The sequence below is a fragment of the Spermophilus citellus genome (genome assembly GCF_964194105.1).
Source record: "Spermophilus citellus genome assembly, chromosome: 3".
NCBI lineage: Eukaryota > Metazoa > Chordata > Mammalia > Rodentia > Sciuridae > Spermophilus > Spermophilus citellus.
Window position 1 is genome coordinate 104,339,234 of NC_138184.1, and position 17,149 is coordinate 104,356,382.

A 17,149-nucleotide genomic window follows, 5' to 3' on the forward strand; every position below is an offset into this window, starting at 1 on the left:
CTCCCCTCAGCTTCTCTCCTCTATCTTTCCCACTTGTCAGCTTCTTCCTCCCTGTATTGCTCTGCTTCATCCCGTGGGTGCTGCCCATTTTTACCCAAGCTTTCCTGGGGTCCATCTGCAGGTCCTTTGGTCACCCTCAGCGTACACCCACCCAGTTCCCACTGTCGGCTCTCATCCCCTCCTGGCCATCAGCTGGGCTCTCCTGGCAGCAGAGCCACCCTGCTAAGCCCACCTGGCCTGTCCCTCTGGTGGCTCTCAGTGGCTGCCTGACTTTCCCAGCTGCCCCCTGCTCCATCACAGGCCCCTCCCCCACCCTGCCAGGAGTCCTCCCCAACTTGTCCCCTCCCTGCCCCTCCTGTAGCACTTTTGCCTCCTGCGTCCTGACTTTGCCCTCTGTAGCCAGGGTCTCTAGAGGACCCCTATACCCAAGGGTCCACCAGCCCAGGGAGGTGGAGGACAGAGATGACCCCAGATGCTAAAGCTGTCGCACAGTCTGTGCAGGACTCTGCACAGTACTGAGCTCAGTATGCTGCCTCCCTGGGATCACCCAATGATGGCTGCTGATTTGAGCAGGTGGCTTGGCTGGATGTGCACCACACCCGAGCATGGGGTGTGGTTCCATCTAGCCTGCCTCTGCAGAGCAGGAGCTACAGGTGGCCTTAGGCCACCTGCAACAGAAGGTGGAGGTGGTGACAGGAGGGAAGAGGCAGGAGTAAATGGTGATGGAAGAGATGGTGTGGTAATGAGTATGAGGATGACAGTGATGGTGGAGGTGGAGGTGGTGGTGATGGTGGAGATGGAGGTGGTGGTAGAGGTGGTGGTGGTGAAGGAGATGGAGATTATAGAGGTGGTGATGATGGTGATGGAGGTGATGGTAGAGGTGGAAGTGATGGTAGAGTTGGTGGTGATGGAGGAGGTGGAGGTGATGGTAGAGGTGGTGGTGATGATGGTGATGGAGGTGTTGGTAGAAGTGGTGATGGTGGTGGAGGCAATGGAAGTGGTGATGATGGTGGTGGTGGTGAGGAGAATACCATCACACTTTAGACTACTGTGTCCAACACTGTTCCAGTGTTTTGTATGTACTCACTCATCTAAGCCACATAACGATAGGCTTTTGTCCCTGTTTTACGGAAACATAAACTGAGACACAGAAAGGGCAAGGGATCTGTCCAAGGCTGCACAGCAGAGGAGGCAGGGTAGCATCAGAGCAGTCTTCTGCTTCAGGGCTCATATCTCCGCCCTTCCCCATGGGCCTGAGGCCTGCCAGGGCAGCCACACCCAGCTCCAGCTCCAGCTCCGTGAAGGTCTGCTCACTTGGGCAGCTCCCAAAGCAGATATGACTGTTCTCACCCTGCCCTGACCAGTCACCTCACCGGACCTTGACTAGCACAGGTTCACTGTGGTTCTGCCCAGGCTTGGCCGGCAGCAGGTGCAGCTTGGTAACTCTAGGATCCTGGCTGCTGTTCTCTCCTGCCTTCCAGGAGGCTCCCTCCATTATTGCTGGACAGTCTAACAGCCTTCCACAAGTCTCACTGCCTCCTGGCCCAGCCCAGCCTCAGGCCCAGAATCCATGAGGAAGCCTGTGGCCGGCTAGGGTCTCTAGCAGGGCTCTGGGGGCTGGCAAAGGAAAGAGGACAGGCATGGCAAGTGGTCCTGGTAGATGCTGGTCCTGGCACATCCATGTGGCCCCGTGTAGCAGGCAGGGCAAGCAGGAGCTGATGCTCCTTGCACCCTGGAGGTTTGATGGGATTGCAGTTTGCAACTTTGGTCTCCATGTGGGGATCGAGCAAGTGAAGGTCCCACTGGGCGCGCCCCCCCCACGCTGTAAGATCCACGGGGGCCACAGATAGGACTCTGGGGCCTCCCACAGCCACAGGCTCCCCTTCCCACATCACTAGTGTGGCCATGGCCAGGCAGGTTCTGCCCCTCTCCTCCCCACTTTCCTTCTGTTCCCCTGAGCCCTGGGGTCTGGGCAGTCCCATCCCCACCCACATCCTTGTCCTCTCTCCTGACAAGCTCTGGGCAGTGGTGAGTGGCAGAATCTCTTCCCTGACCAGGGGCCCTGGGCCTGCCTGCAGCCAGCCCACACCTGCCACCCAGGCCAGGGAGGGATCGCTGTGCACTCACAGGCTCTGTGCCTTTGTGGGACGTGTGGACGGCTCTTGGCACAAAGTCCCCAGCCAGGGCCCTGGGCGGGCCCAGCTCCATCATGCCTGGGGGCTCCACACAGCCCACTGGGCACACCAGCTCACAGCCTGCAGGTGTGAAGTCTGTCAGCCACAGAAGGCCCCTGAGCCTGTCCCTGCTGCCTGGGGTCCCACCCCCACTCAGAGCTGACCTTGGAGGTCGCTGGTCCCTAAGCAGAGAGTGGCTGGTGAATCCCAGCTTGCCGCGGCTGCAGTGTTGGGGCTGGGGAGGCCTGCCCTGCCCGCGCCTGGGGATGCCGCCCGGCGTCAGCACGTCAGCCTGGAGGAGCCTTTCCTTGCTATTCTTTTAGGGGAAACTGTATTATTCTCTAGCTTCTCAGGTCTTCTTATTGAAAATGGAAAACAAAGATATGTTCTGTGAACTCCCACCTGGCCTGGGCCCCTTCTCAGCCACAGGTGGCCCTGGCCTGGCACTCACACTCCTGCAGGAGGAGCTGGGTACTGGGGCTGCCTCAGAGTCCCAACTTCAGACCAGGACAGGGAGCATGGGCCCCAGGCATACCTGGTTTACCTAGACAGCCATGCCCCGAGGGGCCACTGACACCAGGGCCTGTCCCTCCAGGGTGCAGGAGCCTGTGACCACAGCCAGGAATGAAAGCCCTCCTTTGGGATGGTACCCTGGTGTGCATCTCATGCGGTCCCTGTGTCTGTGCAGAGGGGCGCTGGTCCCCAGAGCCTTCTCTGTGGGGCTGTGGAGCTGTGGGGCCCAGGGCCCTCAGCTGAGATGTGGCAGGGGACACCCACAGGTGCCTGCCACTTGTGCCCCAAGGGGCAAGAAGGTTCTGACCCACCTCTCTCTCTCTCTCTGTCTCTGCAGTGTGACAGCGAGAGTGGTATGGACGACAAGGTAAGCCTCCCCCCACCCCCTCCTGCCTACCCCTGCCCACCACCACCCCCAGCCTGGGTGAGAGGCTCGGCACTCAGGGCTGTCCCTGCTGGAGGGTAGCACATGGCAGTGTGACCTCCCTGGTGGGGCACCAGCCCCACCCAGCCAGATGGGAACTCTGCCCTGGGTGGCTGCCCAGGCTCCGCAGAGTGCAGGCCCCAGTGGATGCCCGCAGACCTGTCTGCACCAGGTGCCCTGTGGAGCTCACCGAGGGCAGCCTGGGCCAAGTGTGTTTGGGCCAGTCCAGGTCGAGGCCACAGGCTGTCGTGGAAAGCCAGGGGCCAGGCAGTCCCCGGGGCAATGGCTGCGTGCTGCACTGACAGGTTCCAGGTCTCTGTGCTGCCCACACTGCAGCACCCCCCCTACAGGCCAGCCCTCCTCGCCATGCTGAGGTCCTGCTGTTGGGCACGTGGTCTGGGGTCAGCACCCGAGAGGAGCCCTGGAGCACTGGCCTCATGCACGGCTCCCTCCCGCCACCACAGCTCTTGGGCTCCGCCTCCCAATGTGGCCACTGTTCTGGTCCCACTGGTGACATCAGTTCGAGTGCAGGGCCAGAACATCTCTCAGCACCCATATTTAAAACAGGGTCTGCAGGAGGCGCTGGCGGCTGCCCTCCTGCCCTCCAGGGGAAACAGAGTGTCACCCTGCTTTCCATCTCAGCCCAGCCTGCCAGGACCCCACTGTGTGGCCTGAGGCACACCCAGGGCCACACAGTGGCATGCGGCTCCTTCCCCAGCGAATCTGAGCTTTCCTGTGGCCCTGCAGGGAGCACCCACTCCTGGTTTTCAGGGAGGCCTCTGCCCAGAGGGGCTGGCAGTGTCCTGTGTAATGGGCTGGACCTCAAGCCAGGTCCTGGAGAGGGAGGGCAGAGTCACCCTGGCTCCACACTGCACCCCAGCCACCCACGCAGGTGACTCTGGGAGCGCCTACAAATGAGGCCCGCCAGCCCTGGCTCCAGGGCAGCTGCTGTGGTGGTAGGAGAACCTGGCAGAGGAGGAGAGGCCTAGAGGGTGGAGGAGCAGCTCCCCTCCCGGCTTGGTGTCCCCACAACCCAGAGAGCCAGGACTGCAGTGGGCTGGGAGGCACAGCCCCACACCTCTGGCGACATCCGAGGCCTTCAGCGCCTAGAGGGTGGGCACACCTGCTGGAGAGCCCCTGGGGAAGGCAAGGTCTTCCTGCTCACCCAGCTGCCCTTCCTGAGCTCCAGGGGGTATTCAGAGGTGCCGTGTCCTCCCAGAACAGATGCCGGGCCTGAGCATCTGCAGAGCTGCCCTGCAGGTGGGACAGCAGGGATGGTCTGGGCAAGCTCCGGGCCTTGTTCAGGAGCCACCACCTGGGTCCTCCTGACCATGCAGGGACACCTGCTGACCCAGACCTCACAGCTGTCTCCACAGCAAGGGTGCCCGTTCCTTGGGTGCTGGTCCCTGAGCTTGAGGCCACCATGGGCAAATCTGGGCTGGATTTGCATCTGCCCAGCTCTGAGTTCCAGGTGGAAGGAATGTCCTCCCCGCTGGGAACAGCTGTGCAGAGTACCTTCCCCTGCTAGAAAGGGACAAGTCAAGGGAGGACAACTCTAAGGTGGTGAGTTCCTGCCTTCCTGAGATAGGCCCTTGGTGGAAGCAGGACAGGTCTGGGTGTGCAGGAAGGACACCTGAGCCACCCAGACTTGCAGGCCAGTGGAGGCCCTCATGCTTCTCACAGGACTGGCATGGCTGTTTATGTCCCTAGGTACATGGTGGCCCAGAAACAGATGGGTCTTGGGCAGGAGGCAGTGTGGCCACAGAGGCTTGGCCTGCTGCTGCCCCTGCAGATGCCCTCTGGGTTCCAGGAAGCCCTGCCTGCAGGAGCAGATGCCTGGAAGAACTAGACGCCAAGTTGGACAGGGCAACTGGGGTGGATGGCTGCAGCTCTCCTGGCCATTTTCCTCAGTGGGCACCCTCTCTCCCTAAGCTACCAGGGTCTGACCTCAGTCTGGGCATAAGCTTCTGCCAGCCCCCATCCCTGGGAACTGCCTGGGGCTCTGCCATGGGTCACGACACAGACATCCCTCCTGGCAGAAGGACAGACAGGCACACAGGAGACCTGTCATCTCCTTCCCCACCATGCCACCAGCACCCCTCCCTGCACAACCTTCAGGGCCCCTCTGGCCCTGCCCCATGCCACCCGATTCTGTGCATGATGGCTCTAGCGCTGGGGACACTGTCAGCAGCTCAGGAAAATGGCAGGAAGATGGTTCTGAGAGACTGCGGTTGTTGTCTGGCTGCTTTCTTGTTGGAAAACTACAGGCATGAAATTATGTGGGGCTCACTAGGCAGCCCGAGGGGTTCAGTGTGGCTGTCAGCTGCTGAGAGCTCCTGGCGAGATGGCAGTACTCCTCCTGGCTGCCCTGAGGCCACAGCCCCACACCTCTGGCGACATCCAAGGCTTTCAGTGGACAGCCACTAGGCCATGTGCTCAGTGCCCCAGCCGTGGCTACAGGCTGGGACTAACAGGTCTTCAAGGGCTCCCAAGGGGAGAGCAGGGATGCTCTGATGGGTCTCTGTGGGCAGCAGCAGAGGTGGGGCGTGACAGTGGAGTGGGCCTTCAGGTTCCCAGCTTCAGTGGTGCCTGTGGCCGGGGCAGGTGGAAGGCACCACAGGAGGTGAACATGGCCTGTGAAAGGCTGGTGTGTGGGCGGCCTCACTCTGACCCTGGACCCCAGCAGGAGCTGTGCCTAACTGGGCTCCTCTTTGGGCCTATCTTCTTGGTGCTGAAGCAGCATCACATGACCCACCACCAAGGGGCTTGTTCTTGGAAACTGAGCCAGACACCAGGCACTGGGGTGGACGGAGGACGCAGCAGCTGGGCGCAGGCCCCTGCAGCGTGCACTTCACCCCTGCAGTAGCTGCTTCCGCACAGCAACCCCTGGAAGCAGCTTCCAGCTCCTGTTGCACCAGGCCTGCCCAGCCCCGATCTTGAGAGCTCCTTCCTCAGGGTCCTAATAGGGACAGAGGGACCAGGGCTGCACTTACCCCAGGGTGCCATCACAGGGTGCCTTGGGTCACAAGTGACAAACCCAACTTTACAGCCTCAGTGGGTCGGGGGAGGTTACAGGACAGGCTGGCTCAGGATGCCTGGCTCCCAGACCCCTCAGTGTGGCCTCCCTCGGGACACCCACATAGCATCCATTGGAACGGATATGTCTTTGCTCATCCCACATGGGCACTGGCAGGGCCCCAGAAGGTGGGTGTGAGGGAGGCCCTGGCACATGAGGGACCAGCTGGGAGCAACAGCACATCCCCAGGATGGGTCCAGGACCCACTTTGAGCAGTTGTGGAGCAAGGGTGTCCTGGAGGGGCCTGGGCACATGGCCCTTGGTGAAGAAGAGCAGGCCTAGGGCTGTGTGCCCAGGTGGGGCACACGCACTTGGTGCAGGCCCCACCTGATCCCAGCCACTAGGCTCTGGGGCTGCAGACACCCAAGTCAGACCTGAATTTGGACAAGAGGAGAGGCAGAGCAGCAAGGGCTCTGTCCAGGTGGCCGCTGCCCACCCTGCAGCCTCAGCTGAGAGGCAGCCAGGCCTCCCAGACCTGGCCATGTGCTCCTTGGAAAGCCGAGCCCTGTGGCCCCGGGTCCCTCCCAGACAGCCACTTGTCACCTGGTATTTGTCATCTGCTCCCTTCTAGAGGGTGCTTTGGGCCATAGCCCCTGCAGAACCTGCCTCCCTCTGGCCCTGAGTCCTCCTGAGTGGGGACACTGGATCCCAGTGGAGGCTTGCAGGCCTACTGGGCCCTGAGCGAGCCTCAGATGGGGGTCTTCAGGCTGCGGGGTGGAGGTGAACATCCAGGCCAGCTTTGCTGGGAGTCAGGCAGAAGCTTCGGACATAGACAAGGGGCCCAAGGCTGGCCCTGGGCAACACACGTCCGTCTGGCTGCTGGATCCAAGCACAGTGCCACCCACTGAGTCCAGCCTCTGTCCTCTGATGTGACAGCTCTGGTCTGACATATGCTGTCTGACAGGAGCTTCTGGTACATCCTAAGAGCCCCCTTGTCACCCATCATGGCAAAGAAAACTTAGGGTAGGCTGGAAGTCCCGAAGTCCAGGCTGAGTCCTGCTGCTTTGGCACCCTGGGGGCTCCACAGGCAACATCCTACCTGCTGGCTCTTCAGAGCTGTGGGAGGGGACAGGCCTGGTGGTGGCTGTCCATGGCACAGGTGTGCTGGCCCATCTCACCTCTCCAGAGGAGCAGGCCTGGCTCCCCCAGAAGCTGAGTGGAACATATGCTCCCTCTAGAGCCCCTGCCGGTTTCCCCTGGTGCCAGGCAGCAGCAGGGGCTGGACCATCCCAGCAGCTGGAGTGAGACAGAGGCCTTGTCACAGGCAGGCCCCAGCATGCCCACCACTGCTGTCTGACTGGTCTCCATGGTGGCAACCTGCAGCCGAACGTCCTTGGTCCACAGTCACCTTCCCTGAGGCCAAGGACAGCCCTAGGTCCTTCTGCAAGCCCGGAGTAGCCTCCCTGTGTGTTCCAGCTCCTGGTAGCTCAGGCATCCCTGGGCTTGTGACCGCCTGGCCATAGTCTCTGCGCTTCCATGGCTCCTCCCTATGTCTGTCCCTTCTCTTGCCAGGACACCCGTCCCTGGAGCAGTGGCCTCCTTCCCTTGACCACATTCAAAGACCCTGTTTCCATATGAGGACTTGTTCTTGTTCTGAAATTCAGAGTGGGCATGGATGGGAACCAACAGACAACTTGTCTTCATCCTCATGTCCACTTGTGCAGAAGGCCGGGCAGCCCTGGTGGCCCACAGCTTCCTGGCCCTGAGCTCCGACTCCACTGGGCCCTCTCACCCCTCCAAGACCTGCACGGCCTGTCCAGGGGCACTGCTCCCATCTCATAGTCTGCACTTTCCTCTGCCGTTTTGCACAGATCTTGCATTTTCCAGTCCTAAGGAGAGAAGCTGCAGCCAGGGATGTTGGGTGCATCCAGCGGTGTGGTCAGCTCGTTAGCAAGCTCCCAGGTGTCAGTCAAGGCCTTGCTCCTCTCCACAGTCACCATCAAGCATAGTTCTGCCCTAGGGATCTGGCGGCTGCCGCCCTCCCCACAGAGGCTTGGGCAGAACCACATTCCTAGCATGGCTGTGGCCATGCAGGCAGTGTGGTGGGCAGGGGGAAGGCAGGCCACTGAGGCCCCTGCCTCTTCTAGTGTGCAGAGGTTGCGCGCACCTCTCAACTCACATGGCCACCTTCACAGGTCTTCACATCCAGCCCCTGCCTCTCCTTGCTGGTGGCCTGTCTCCTGCAGAGCAGCAGCGGCCCGGGGAACAGGCTGGCCTGCTCTGTGCTCCCAGCACCATGCTGGGTTCCCAGGGCACCCAGGCACTGTCAAGCTACATGGAGGCTGGGTGCCCCAGACAGTCCCAGGGCCCCTATTGTTAACTTACGGGTAGGGTTTGCGTGTACTATCTGGCCCTGTGGTCACCATCTGTGGTAGACAACTAGTGTTCTCCATGGCCCTCTCCCTGGCTATCTTAACTCCATTTCCTTCTGATTTCCAACCTCTTCAAACCCCTCATATCATAGCTACTTTCCTTTCTAGACAAAATTAAAGGCAGGCCATGGGTTCTCAGAGCTGACTCCATGCCCCGCGCTTCCCTGGCAGTGCCACTTCCAGAGCTCAGTGCCCAGGTGACCTCAGAGGTGATGCTGGGAAGTGGACATCACGACTGTGGCCAGACACTCCATTTTCCCATGGTGGGTGTGTGGATGGGTGAGACCCCAAGGAGCCAGTGTTGGGACCTCGACCCTGGGCAAGCAGGCCGGGCTTGTCCTAGAGTCTTAGCTGTGTGACCCTGCTCCCCAGGCTCCAGCAGCATCTGCTCAGTTTCTCTCCCTGCTTTCCCAACCCACTGCTCCTGGAGCCCAAATTGCTGCAAAGGCTGTGGTCCCCTGCCCCATCCAGGGAGCCACACCTGGGCTGCTGGTGCCAGTCTTCTGTGTCCTGGCCTCACCTGTAGGAGGCATAGGTCTTCAAGGGACCCAGAGAGGCAGCTGCTCAGTTAGTACAGAGTGCAGTCCCTGAACTGGGCCCAAAGGATAGCCAGGAAAGACAAAACCAGCTGGGGTGTGTGAGCCTACCGTTCCCTCACCTGCAGGCCTCACCACTGGGGCGCCTCACAGCCCCCTGGAGGCCCAAGCTCCTGCAGCTCTCCCTGAGTTCCAGGGAGGGGCTTGTCCTGGCTGAGCCCTGGGCTCTGCAGCCAGGTGCAGGCTGTTTACTTGTCTGTGTGTGGGATGGCTGTCAGGGTCACAGGGCTGGGGGCTCTCAGGCTTCTATCTCTGCTTAGGCACAGGTTGATTTTTATGGCAGGAGACAGCAGGACTTTGGGAGTGGTTTTGTTTTATTGTTTGGTAAGGAGAGAATGTGCATTTAGGCAATAACTCAAGCAGAAGAAAAGGGCTTAAAATCCCCACCCAGAGGTCTTCGTTGTTGGCAATCTCTTCTGTGCCCTTGGAGATTGTGTGTGTGTGTGTGGGGGGGGGGGGTTGTGCATGTCCAGCTACCTATTGAAAGGGAAATGCTAGCCCAACCTGCACAGGGTTCTGTACCTGGCTCCCACCTTCTGTTGAATGGATGCTCAGAAATAGAAGACTGACCCCCATCTCCTCCTTGATCTCAAGTCCTGAGCCTGAGCTAGACTCCCAAAGGCCCTGTCCACTCTGTCCAGCACGTCCCCCCCACTTCCCTCCCCTGATGTTCTTTCTAGCGCTATGCAGATGGGAATTTCATGCATTCTGGTTTTGGCATGTGCGTACACTGGCATGGGAGGTCCCGCTGCGGGCCTGGGTCTGTGTGGCACTCACACTTGGCCTTCACCTGGGGCCCGTGGTTGGATCCGCATTCGAATCTTTTTGTGGCCACCTTGTGAAGTCTCCACAGGCAGCTCCGCGTGGCCGGGTGGGCGCGCTGTGCAGCCCTCTGCAGCGGCAGCAACTCCGTGGAGCCTGCTTGGTGGGAGTAACCCAGGCCCGGCTGGCTGCAGGTCTCTGAGGACCTGGACTCCGGGGTTCTGTCGGCCCTTCAAGCCCAGCTCCTCCCCAACTCAGTTTGCCCTCCGTAAGCCGAGTGGCAGATGCGCATAACTTGTCGCGGAGAGGATACAGAGTCGGGCCCCCTGGCGCTCTGCGCCCGAACTGGGGACCTGCGGTCCCTAGGTGGCCAGGACTCCGCAGATCCGCGCCTCGGGGCTGGATTAGTCGGGCCTGCCCGCGCCCCGCCCCCCGCCCGCGTTCGCCGCCGCCGCGTCCGCCGCCCGCAGCGCGCCCGCCGCCAGCCGTGCCGCCCCCGACGGCTCCGGGCCGTAGCCCCGCGCCCCCGCGCCCCCGCGCCCCCGCGCCCCTGGCCCGTCGGAGCTGTAGACATGCGTGTCCCGCGCGCACCGGGTCCGGGCTGCGGCTGAGCGGGGCGGAGAGCGGCCGCCTCGACGGCCCAGGCTGACGGCGCTCGGCGGCCGGACCTGTGCTCGGCGAGGTCAGTCTGGCGCCCGCGACGCGCGTGGCGGCGGGGAGCGGCCCACGAGGGGCACGGGGGCGGGCCCGGCCCCTGGGGGCGCGCGCCTTTGTCTGCGCCCGGCCTGAGGCGGCCTCAGGACCGGCCCTCGCTCACCTGCCCCAGCTGAGCTCTTTGTCTGGGGCGGGGCGCGGCAGGCCACGGCGAGGCCTCTCAGACAAAGCGCGCGGACCTCTCCGGAGCCCGGCGTTCTGCACCTTGAAGGGGTTAGTGGGGCCCACCCTGGCCGCCACGCCCCACGGGACCCAGAGCCTGCAGCCCGTGGCCTTGGCCCAGAGTGACGCCTTCTGCCCGCACACGGGTCAGCGCCAGGATTGGAGCTGGATGGTGTGCCTGGGTCTCACCCCTGTAGATAATGCCCAGAAAGTTGTTAGAGCTGTTCGGTGGCCCGGCACGGGTCCCCCACCCTCCTTGGTCCCGCCAGCCAGCCAGCTAGCTCTGAAGTCCTGATTTAAGGGAAAGTGATGAGGGAGGGAAGTGGGGGTCAGCCCCAGAAAGATGTGTCTCTGTTGGCTCTAGGAAGCCAGCTGGAACCTGTGCCGGCCCCCCAGGAGATCCTGGGACCTGGGGGCTTCTCGGTCAGTTCAGAGCTTTCCTGGATTGGTGGGACTATGTCTGGCCAGGCATCCAGGCCCTCTCAGGCCTGTGGAAGCTGGTCCATGCTAGGGTCCTGCAGAGCCTCCCTGGCTGCCCGCCCTCTATTTCCCTGAGCACACTTGCCTGCTGAGGTGGACTGGCTGTGGCAGTGTTGGGCGCAGGTCTGGGTGGACCTGCTTACCTGCCTGCCAGCCTTTGTGGGGATGCTGTTCCATGGGGAAAATCGAGCTCCCTCCTAATTCTTCCCTGGAACTTGGGGCACCATCTCATGGCCTGGGAACCCAGCTTTCAACTGGAGTTGAAACCCCAGTGTTTGGATTAAGTGCCACAGGCATTCAGGTGACACCTTTCCTTCAGCAGTCTGCAGGAGGAGGGGAGAGCAAAGCCATGTGGTGCCTAGATATCTGATGTCTTCCACAGCCCCTACTTCTTGTTGGTGATCCCTGAACTTCCGAGGCTGCCTTCCAGGTTGGCTGTGGATGGCAGGTCACACTGGCTTGCCTGTGTGAGGAGGCCTGGGAGGCCTCAGTGCCCTTGCCCTCCTTGCTGGCCCACAGGCAGCGACTGCCACCTGGGCCCTGGCTCCTCTGTTCATCTGCTGCCATGGCGAGAAGAGCCCTGTGGCAGCGTGGGTGAGCTGGGCCATCCAGCCTTGTGCAGCTGGCACCATGCCCAGCAGCCCAGCCTGTCAGTGTGGCCACACAGACAGGACCTCCTGCAGCCTCCCTGGGGAAGGGCAGCTGCTGTTGTGCTGGCTGGTCTGGCAGGGAAGGCTCCAGCCCTCCCAGGCTGTGGCCCAGGCTCAGATAGGGCATCTGACAGGCAGGCCCACAGTAAAGAGGACACAGAAAGGGTAAGCCCTGCCAATGGTCCAGGAAGGGCCTAGGGTAGAGCAAGGCTTCAAGACACCAGGAGGGTTAGGTGAGGACCACAGCAGCCCTGGGTGCAGGAACCTCAGGGTAGAGTTGGGGCACACAGAGAGGGGGCGGCTCTGGAATGTCCTCAGTTGGGTACAACTTGTTCTGAACTGGTTTTAGAGACACTTGGCCAATGTGAAGAACTCCACAGTGCTGAAACCAGCCCAGTTGGTCGTTATGGGGACAGGAGCAGAGACCAGGTGGGGGTAATAACAGCCCCTGTGGCCACATGGGGGTTCCTGCTGTGCTGGTGGTCTAGGAAGCCACAGGCTTAGGGAGCGTGGTAGCCTGGGAGGCCCTGGGGGCAGGCCCAGCCCCTGTGCTGGCTTGCTCCATGTTCCCTGCGCAGCACACACCTGGCACCTCATCTGTATCTTGTCCTTGTCCTTCTGAGAGCATCTGCAGGCTGTGGGCCTGGCCTGAGGCTGGGTGGCAGCTGTGGGGTTCAGATGCTGGACCTATTGCCTCCCCCCTGCAGAGCCTTCCTTGCCCACCCTGTGGACCCTTCTCCTTCAGGGAGGCACTTCTGGAGTCTCAGAACCCTGGGGTGGTCACTCATGTCCAAGACTCCAGCGGCATGGTCCTCCAGGTCCTTCCTCAGGTTTTGCTAGCAGGGTGGACTTGTGAACATGCACACTTAGTTCACACCCCTATCACACACACACACACGAGCCACATGTAACCTGTGTGTACACATGCTTGTAGATGGACACATAAGTGCACATACCTGTAGAGTATCCTGCATGCCCACGTGTGTACAGTGCACATGTGTCAGCATGACCGCAGCACATCTGTCTGTAAGCACTGCACAGTGTTCCCTGATTGTCCTCTCCATCCAGCAGTGCCCCCAAGATCTTTGTAGGAAGCACACCACATGGGCGGGCCCACCATGGGACAGCACTTGTGTGCAGGTCCAGAGCAGGAAGGTACAGGGAGAACCCAGGGTAGGGCAGGGATGAAAGCCAGGTCTCTATGGGCTGGTGGCCAGTGATGGGTGTCCACTCTGCAAATGTACAGTAGCCATGGGGGGTGCACCTGGGTTGTGTCTGGGTCTTAATCCAGTCAGACCAGCTGGGGTCTTATGAATATATCTGTTGCTCAGTTTTGAAGTCCAAGGTTAAGGCACCAAAAGATCTGGTGTCTCTCATGCTGCTGCTGGTTCTGATGGCACCTGCCCATGTGCCCTTGGATGCAGCAGCAAGAGGACAGTGAGCTCTATGCATAGAGGCTTGCGTGGGACCCCCTCTTCCAGCCCTGAGATCTCATCAGGGCCTGGGGTTCGTCTAGGCTTCAAGGGGCATATTCAGTCAATGACTCAATGAGGGTGAAAAAGACCAAAGGCTAGGAAAAAGGACCTGCCCAAGCTTCTCTCAAACTCGTCTGGGAAACCCATGTAGAGCCCTCCAAAGCCACGTTCTCCCTTCCCCTGCCCCCATCAGGCCACTGAGGGCCACACTCTCTAGGACTGACAGAGGGTCAGGTAGCCCATGGGGTTCAGCTTGCTCAGTAGTCACGTGCCTGGACACTTAGCCGCCTCACTGTGGCTGAACTCCGCCAGCCCCAACATGGAGAAGGGCTGTGTCCCTCCCAACCAACAGGTGGCTCTCACACCCACCCAGCTCACTAAACCAGGGTAGGAGGTGATGAGGGCTTCACCTTCCTCTGCCCAGCAGAGCCAGGCACAGGTCTGCAGGCCCCGGGTACCTGCCCCTAGGCCTCTTCTTTGAGCAGAGGGGTCCCTGGGTGGCCAGTGTGAACACATGCAGGACAGCCATTCGCCCTCAGGCATGGGGGTGCACGGAGGGCACCTACACCAGGCCACAGCACCCAGACAGGCCAGAAACCTGTACAGACCCTGGGTGTGGGTGCCCAGCCTTGGGAGCTGGGGCCAGGCTCCTGTCCCCTCCACCCCCAGGCCAGCTTTCTGCTCTCTCCTCAGGCCTCTGTGGGCTCCGAGAAGCTGTTTTCACCAGCAGTTGGGAAAGGTGAGTCTGTCCTCCGCTGGCCCCTGCCTCAGGCCCTGGGGTTCAGAGAGCTGTGCAGGACCTGGGAGGGCTAAGGGTAGCAGTTGGCTGTGGGGCTACTTGTTTTCCCTGATCTCTGGAGAGATCAGAAAGAGGATGGTAACCAGCCAGTGAGGACAGGCATGGGGTAGACCAAGCCCTAAGGTGACTGGGCCCTATCTGGAAGATGGGGCCTGATTGCCTCCCCTTTGGGCTACTGTGGGGGCAAGGACTCTTCCTGTGTGGGTGCAAGGCTGCTCAGGCTGGGAACCAAGGGAGGCCTCCTGGGAGGGGCTGAAGCAGAGGCAGCACCCAGCAGACCCTGGCTGTGTGGTCTTGGGTAAAAGTACAGGACCCACCTGTGCCTGATTCCCCATTGGAAACAGCGGTGGCCGCAGGACCCCCTGGTGGCTGCCAAGAGCATTAGTGGGCCTGGACTTCCAGGTTTCTGGCAGGTGGCACTTGGGCAGGTGGGGCCAGCCACAGGACCATACCTGCCCTTTCCCACACAGACCCCGCACACAGCGAGAAGTCGGAGAATAAGGCTGGGGCAGTGCCCAAGGTGTCGGGCTTGGAGCGCAGCCGTGAGCTCAGCACTGAGACCTTCCTGCCGGCTGCTGCGCCCTCTGGGCTTGAGTGCAGCACCCGTGCCAGCCCCCTGGTGAAGAAGGAAACCCCGGCGCCCTGCCACGCTCCACAGCCGCTGCCCGCACCCCCGCAGCAGCGGGACCCGCTCCCAACGCACGTGCCTCCATCGCTGAGCACCTTCACCGGCCCAGGCCCCTGCCAGGCCGGGCCCAACGGGCTGCACCTGCACAGCCTCAGGTGGGCGGGGCCTCCGGGTGGGGTCTGTGGTTGAGGGGCAGGGGTGGGTGCGGCAGTCTGCAGGGGCTGCAGGTGGCACTGAGCCCCATGTCCCCAGCAGGAGCAGCAGTACGGGCAGTGGCGCCCCTCTGGGCCTGGCAAAGCACGTGTCGCTGTCGCCGCACGGGTCCGGCCCCCACCTCTCTACCTCACACCTGGCGCTCCGGTCCCAGGCGCAGCACCAGCACCACGCGGCGGCCATGTTCGCCACACCCCCGACACTGCCCCCGCCCCCGTCGCTGCCCGCCAGCAGCCTGGTCATCCCAGGACACCCTGCCGGTAGGTGGCTGAAAGGGATCACTCTGCCACAGGCACTCCCCAGAGGCCTGAGAGGTGGGGGGAAGGGTGCCCCTCTCACCCGGCAGGCTGTCCTTGTCCCAAGCTTCAAGTCCCGGGTTGTGTCCCATACTCGGACAGCCCAGGGTCCTGCACTTTGGCCTCCCACATCGACCTACTCCATCTGGACCCTGGCCGCCTCTGGTGGGGTGACCTTCAGGGTTTCCGTCCCTCCCCACCCCTCAGTGCCACATCGTGGTGACAGGATCCGAGGCTGGGGGTCCTGCAATGATAGCCCCTGCCCCTGCTCCCCGGGATGGGACTCCAGAGGCTCGCTGGAACTGAATCAGCCAGCTGGGTGGGGCAGGCTGGTGTCCTGCACGGGAGGGACGCAGGGTGCGGGCTCACCAACTTCTCTCTTGCCTCTAGATGCCAGCCTGTTGATCTCATTCAACCAGCCAATCATGTATTGCCAGCCTCATTCGGGGATTCTGATTGGTACTTGGTCACAGGCTCCTCTCTTACCTCCACCCTGGGGCCCGCACCTAGCGAGCGGCCGCCACGGCTTGGCCTGCCAAACCCGGGAGTGCCAGGTGACTATCCGCCTCGCCCCGCCGGGAGCCCGCGGCCGACGTGCCTCTCTGTCTTCTCTCTTTTTCTCTTGTAGATCGCGAGCTGCTCAGGCAAGAGCTGAACACGCGGTTTCTGGTGCAGAGCGCTGAGCGGCCGGGCGCCTCCCTGGGCCCGGGGGCTCTGCTGCGGGCCGAGTTCCATCAGCACCAGCACACACACCAACACACACACCAGCACACACACCAGCACCAACACACATTCGCCCCCTTCCCGGGGCTGCCCCCGACGCCGCTCGTGCCGCCCGCTGCACCCCTGCCGGTGCGTAGGCCGCGTGCTGCGGGGCGGGCGGGGGCACACGGCAGGCACACGCAGACGCGCGCTCCACACGTGCACATGGCCGAGGGTGGGCTGTGGCCACTCCCTGCCCCCTCCACCCCATCCTGCTCGTCCCCCCCCCCAGCCTTTCTGCCCATTTCTGTGTCTTGTCCCAGCCTTAGGCGCCTGTGTCCACACGTGTGCAACAGGCCCTCAGCCTCTGCACTCTAGCTGGGTGCTCAGCCCTTGGCAGCAGGTGCCAGATCTGGGCCCTGGTGTTCCTCAGAGCCCAGGCTCCTCTCCTGAGCCAAAGCTGAGTGGGGCCGCTTTCTCTGTCTGTGGCAGGGGTGTGTCCCCCAGCTCCCCTGCCCCCCCCTCAGGGCTTCATGCCCTCTCCTCCACCCAGCGGCACAGACTGCCAGGTAGCAGGGAACTTGAGAGTGGGAGGCTGCCCTTGTCTACCAGCCCCAGCGGAGTTCAGTGCTAGGGGCTGATCTCAGGGACCCTGGGGCGGCTGCCCACTGGCCAGGGTGGGCGGGTGATGGGCCCATAGAGGGCATCAGGCCAGTTCAGGAGGCCTCATCTCCACTTCCTTTCCCACAGTTTGACAAGTTTTCACCCAAGCTGGACAGCCCCTACTTCCGACATTCCAACGTGAGTGTCTCCCTCTGTAGCCCGTTCCTGGGGCAAGCCTAGGGTACACATCTTCCTGAGAAGGGAGAGGACGGGGGCACTGCGGTCCTCCTCCAGAGGGTCTGTGACCCAGCACTTTCTCTTGCAGCTCTTTCCACCCTTCCCTCCTGCTGTCCCAGGACTGCCCACCCTGCTCACACACCCTGGCCCCTTTGGGTCCTTGCAGGGTGCTTTTCAGCCCAAGGTACTGACTGTGCATGACAGGTGGTGTGGGCACACAGGTGGTGGGGAGGAAGGGCTGGGAGTACCTCTTGTCCATGTTACAGTCTGGCC

The 17,149-nt window shown here is 61.9% G+C and overlaps 1 protein-coding gene across 8 annotated transcripts in view; it reads left to right on the top strand.

Moving 5' to 3' along the window:
• The window catches only part of FBRSL1 (fibrosin like 1), a 61,199-nt gene that overhangs the window by 36,664 nt on the left and 7,386 nt on the right, over positions 1 to 17,149 (top strand). For 4 of the 8 annotated variants that reach the window (XM_081283531.1, XM_081283532.1, XM_081283533.1 and 1 more), the window contains exons 5-12: positions 3,025 to 3,054; positions 14,092 to 14,137; positions 14,668 to 14,980; positions 15,078 to 15,298; positions 15,725 to 15,793; positions 15,963 to 16,186; positions 16,787 to 16,837; positions 16,965 to 17,060. In XM_081283531.1, coding sequence (XP_081139657.1) covers positions 3,025 to 3,054; positions 14,092 to 14,137; positions 14,668 to 14,980; positions 15,078 to 15,298; positions 15,725 to 15,793; positions 15,963 to 16,186; positions 16,787 to 16,837; positions 16,965 to 17,060 — 1,050 coding nt within the window. Of the gene's footprint in view, positions 1 to 3,024; positions 3,055 to 14,091; positions 14,138 to 14,667; positions 14,981 to 15,077; positions 15,299 to 15,724; positions 15,889 to 15,962; positions 16,187 to 16,786; positions 16,838 to 16,964; positions 17,061 to 17,149 lie in introns of all 8 variants that reach the window. The other 4 variants (XM_081283536.1, XM_081283539.1, XM_081283535.1 and 1 more) reach the window with 2 other exon arrangements.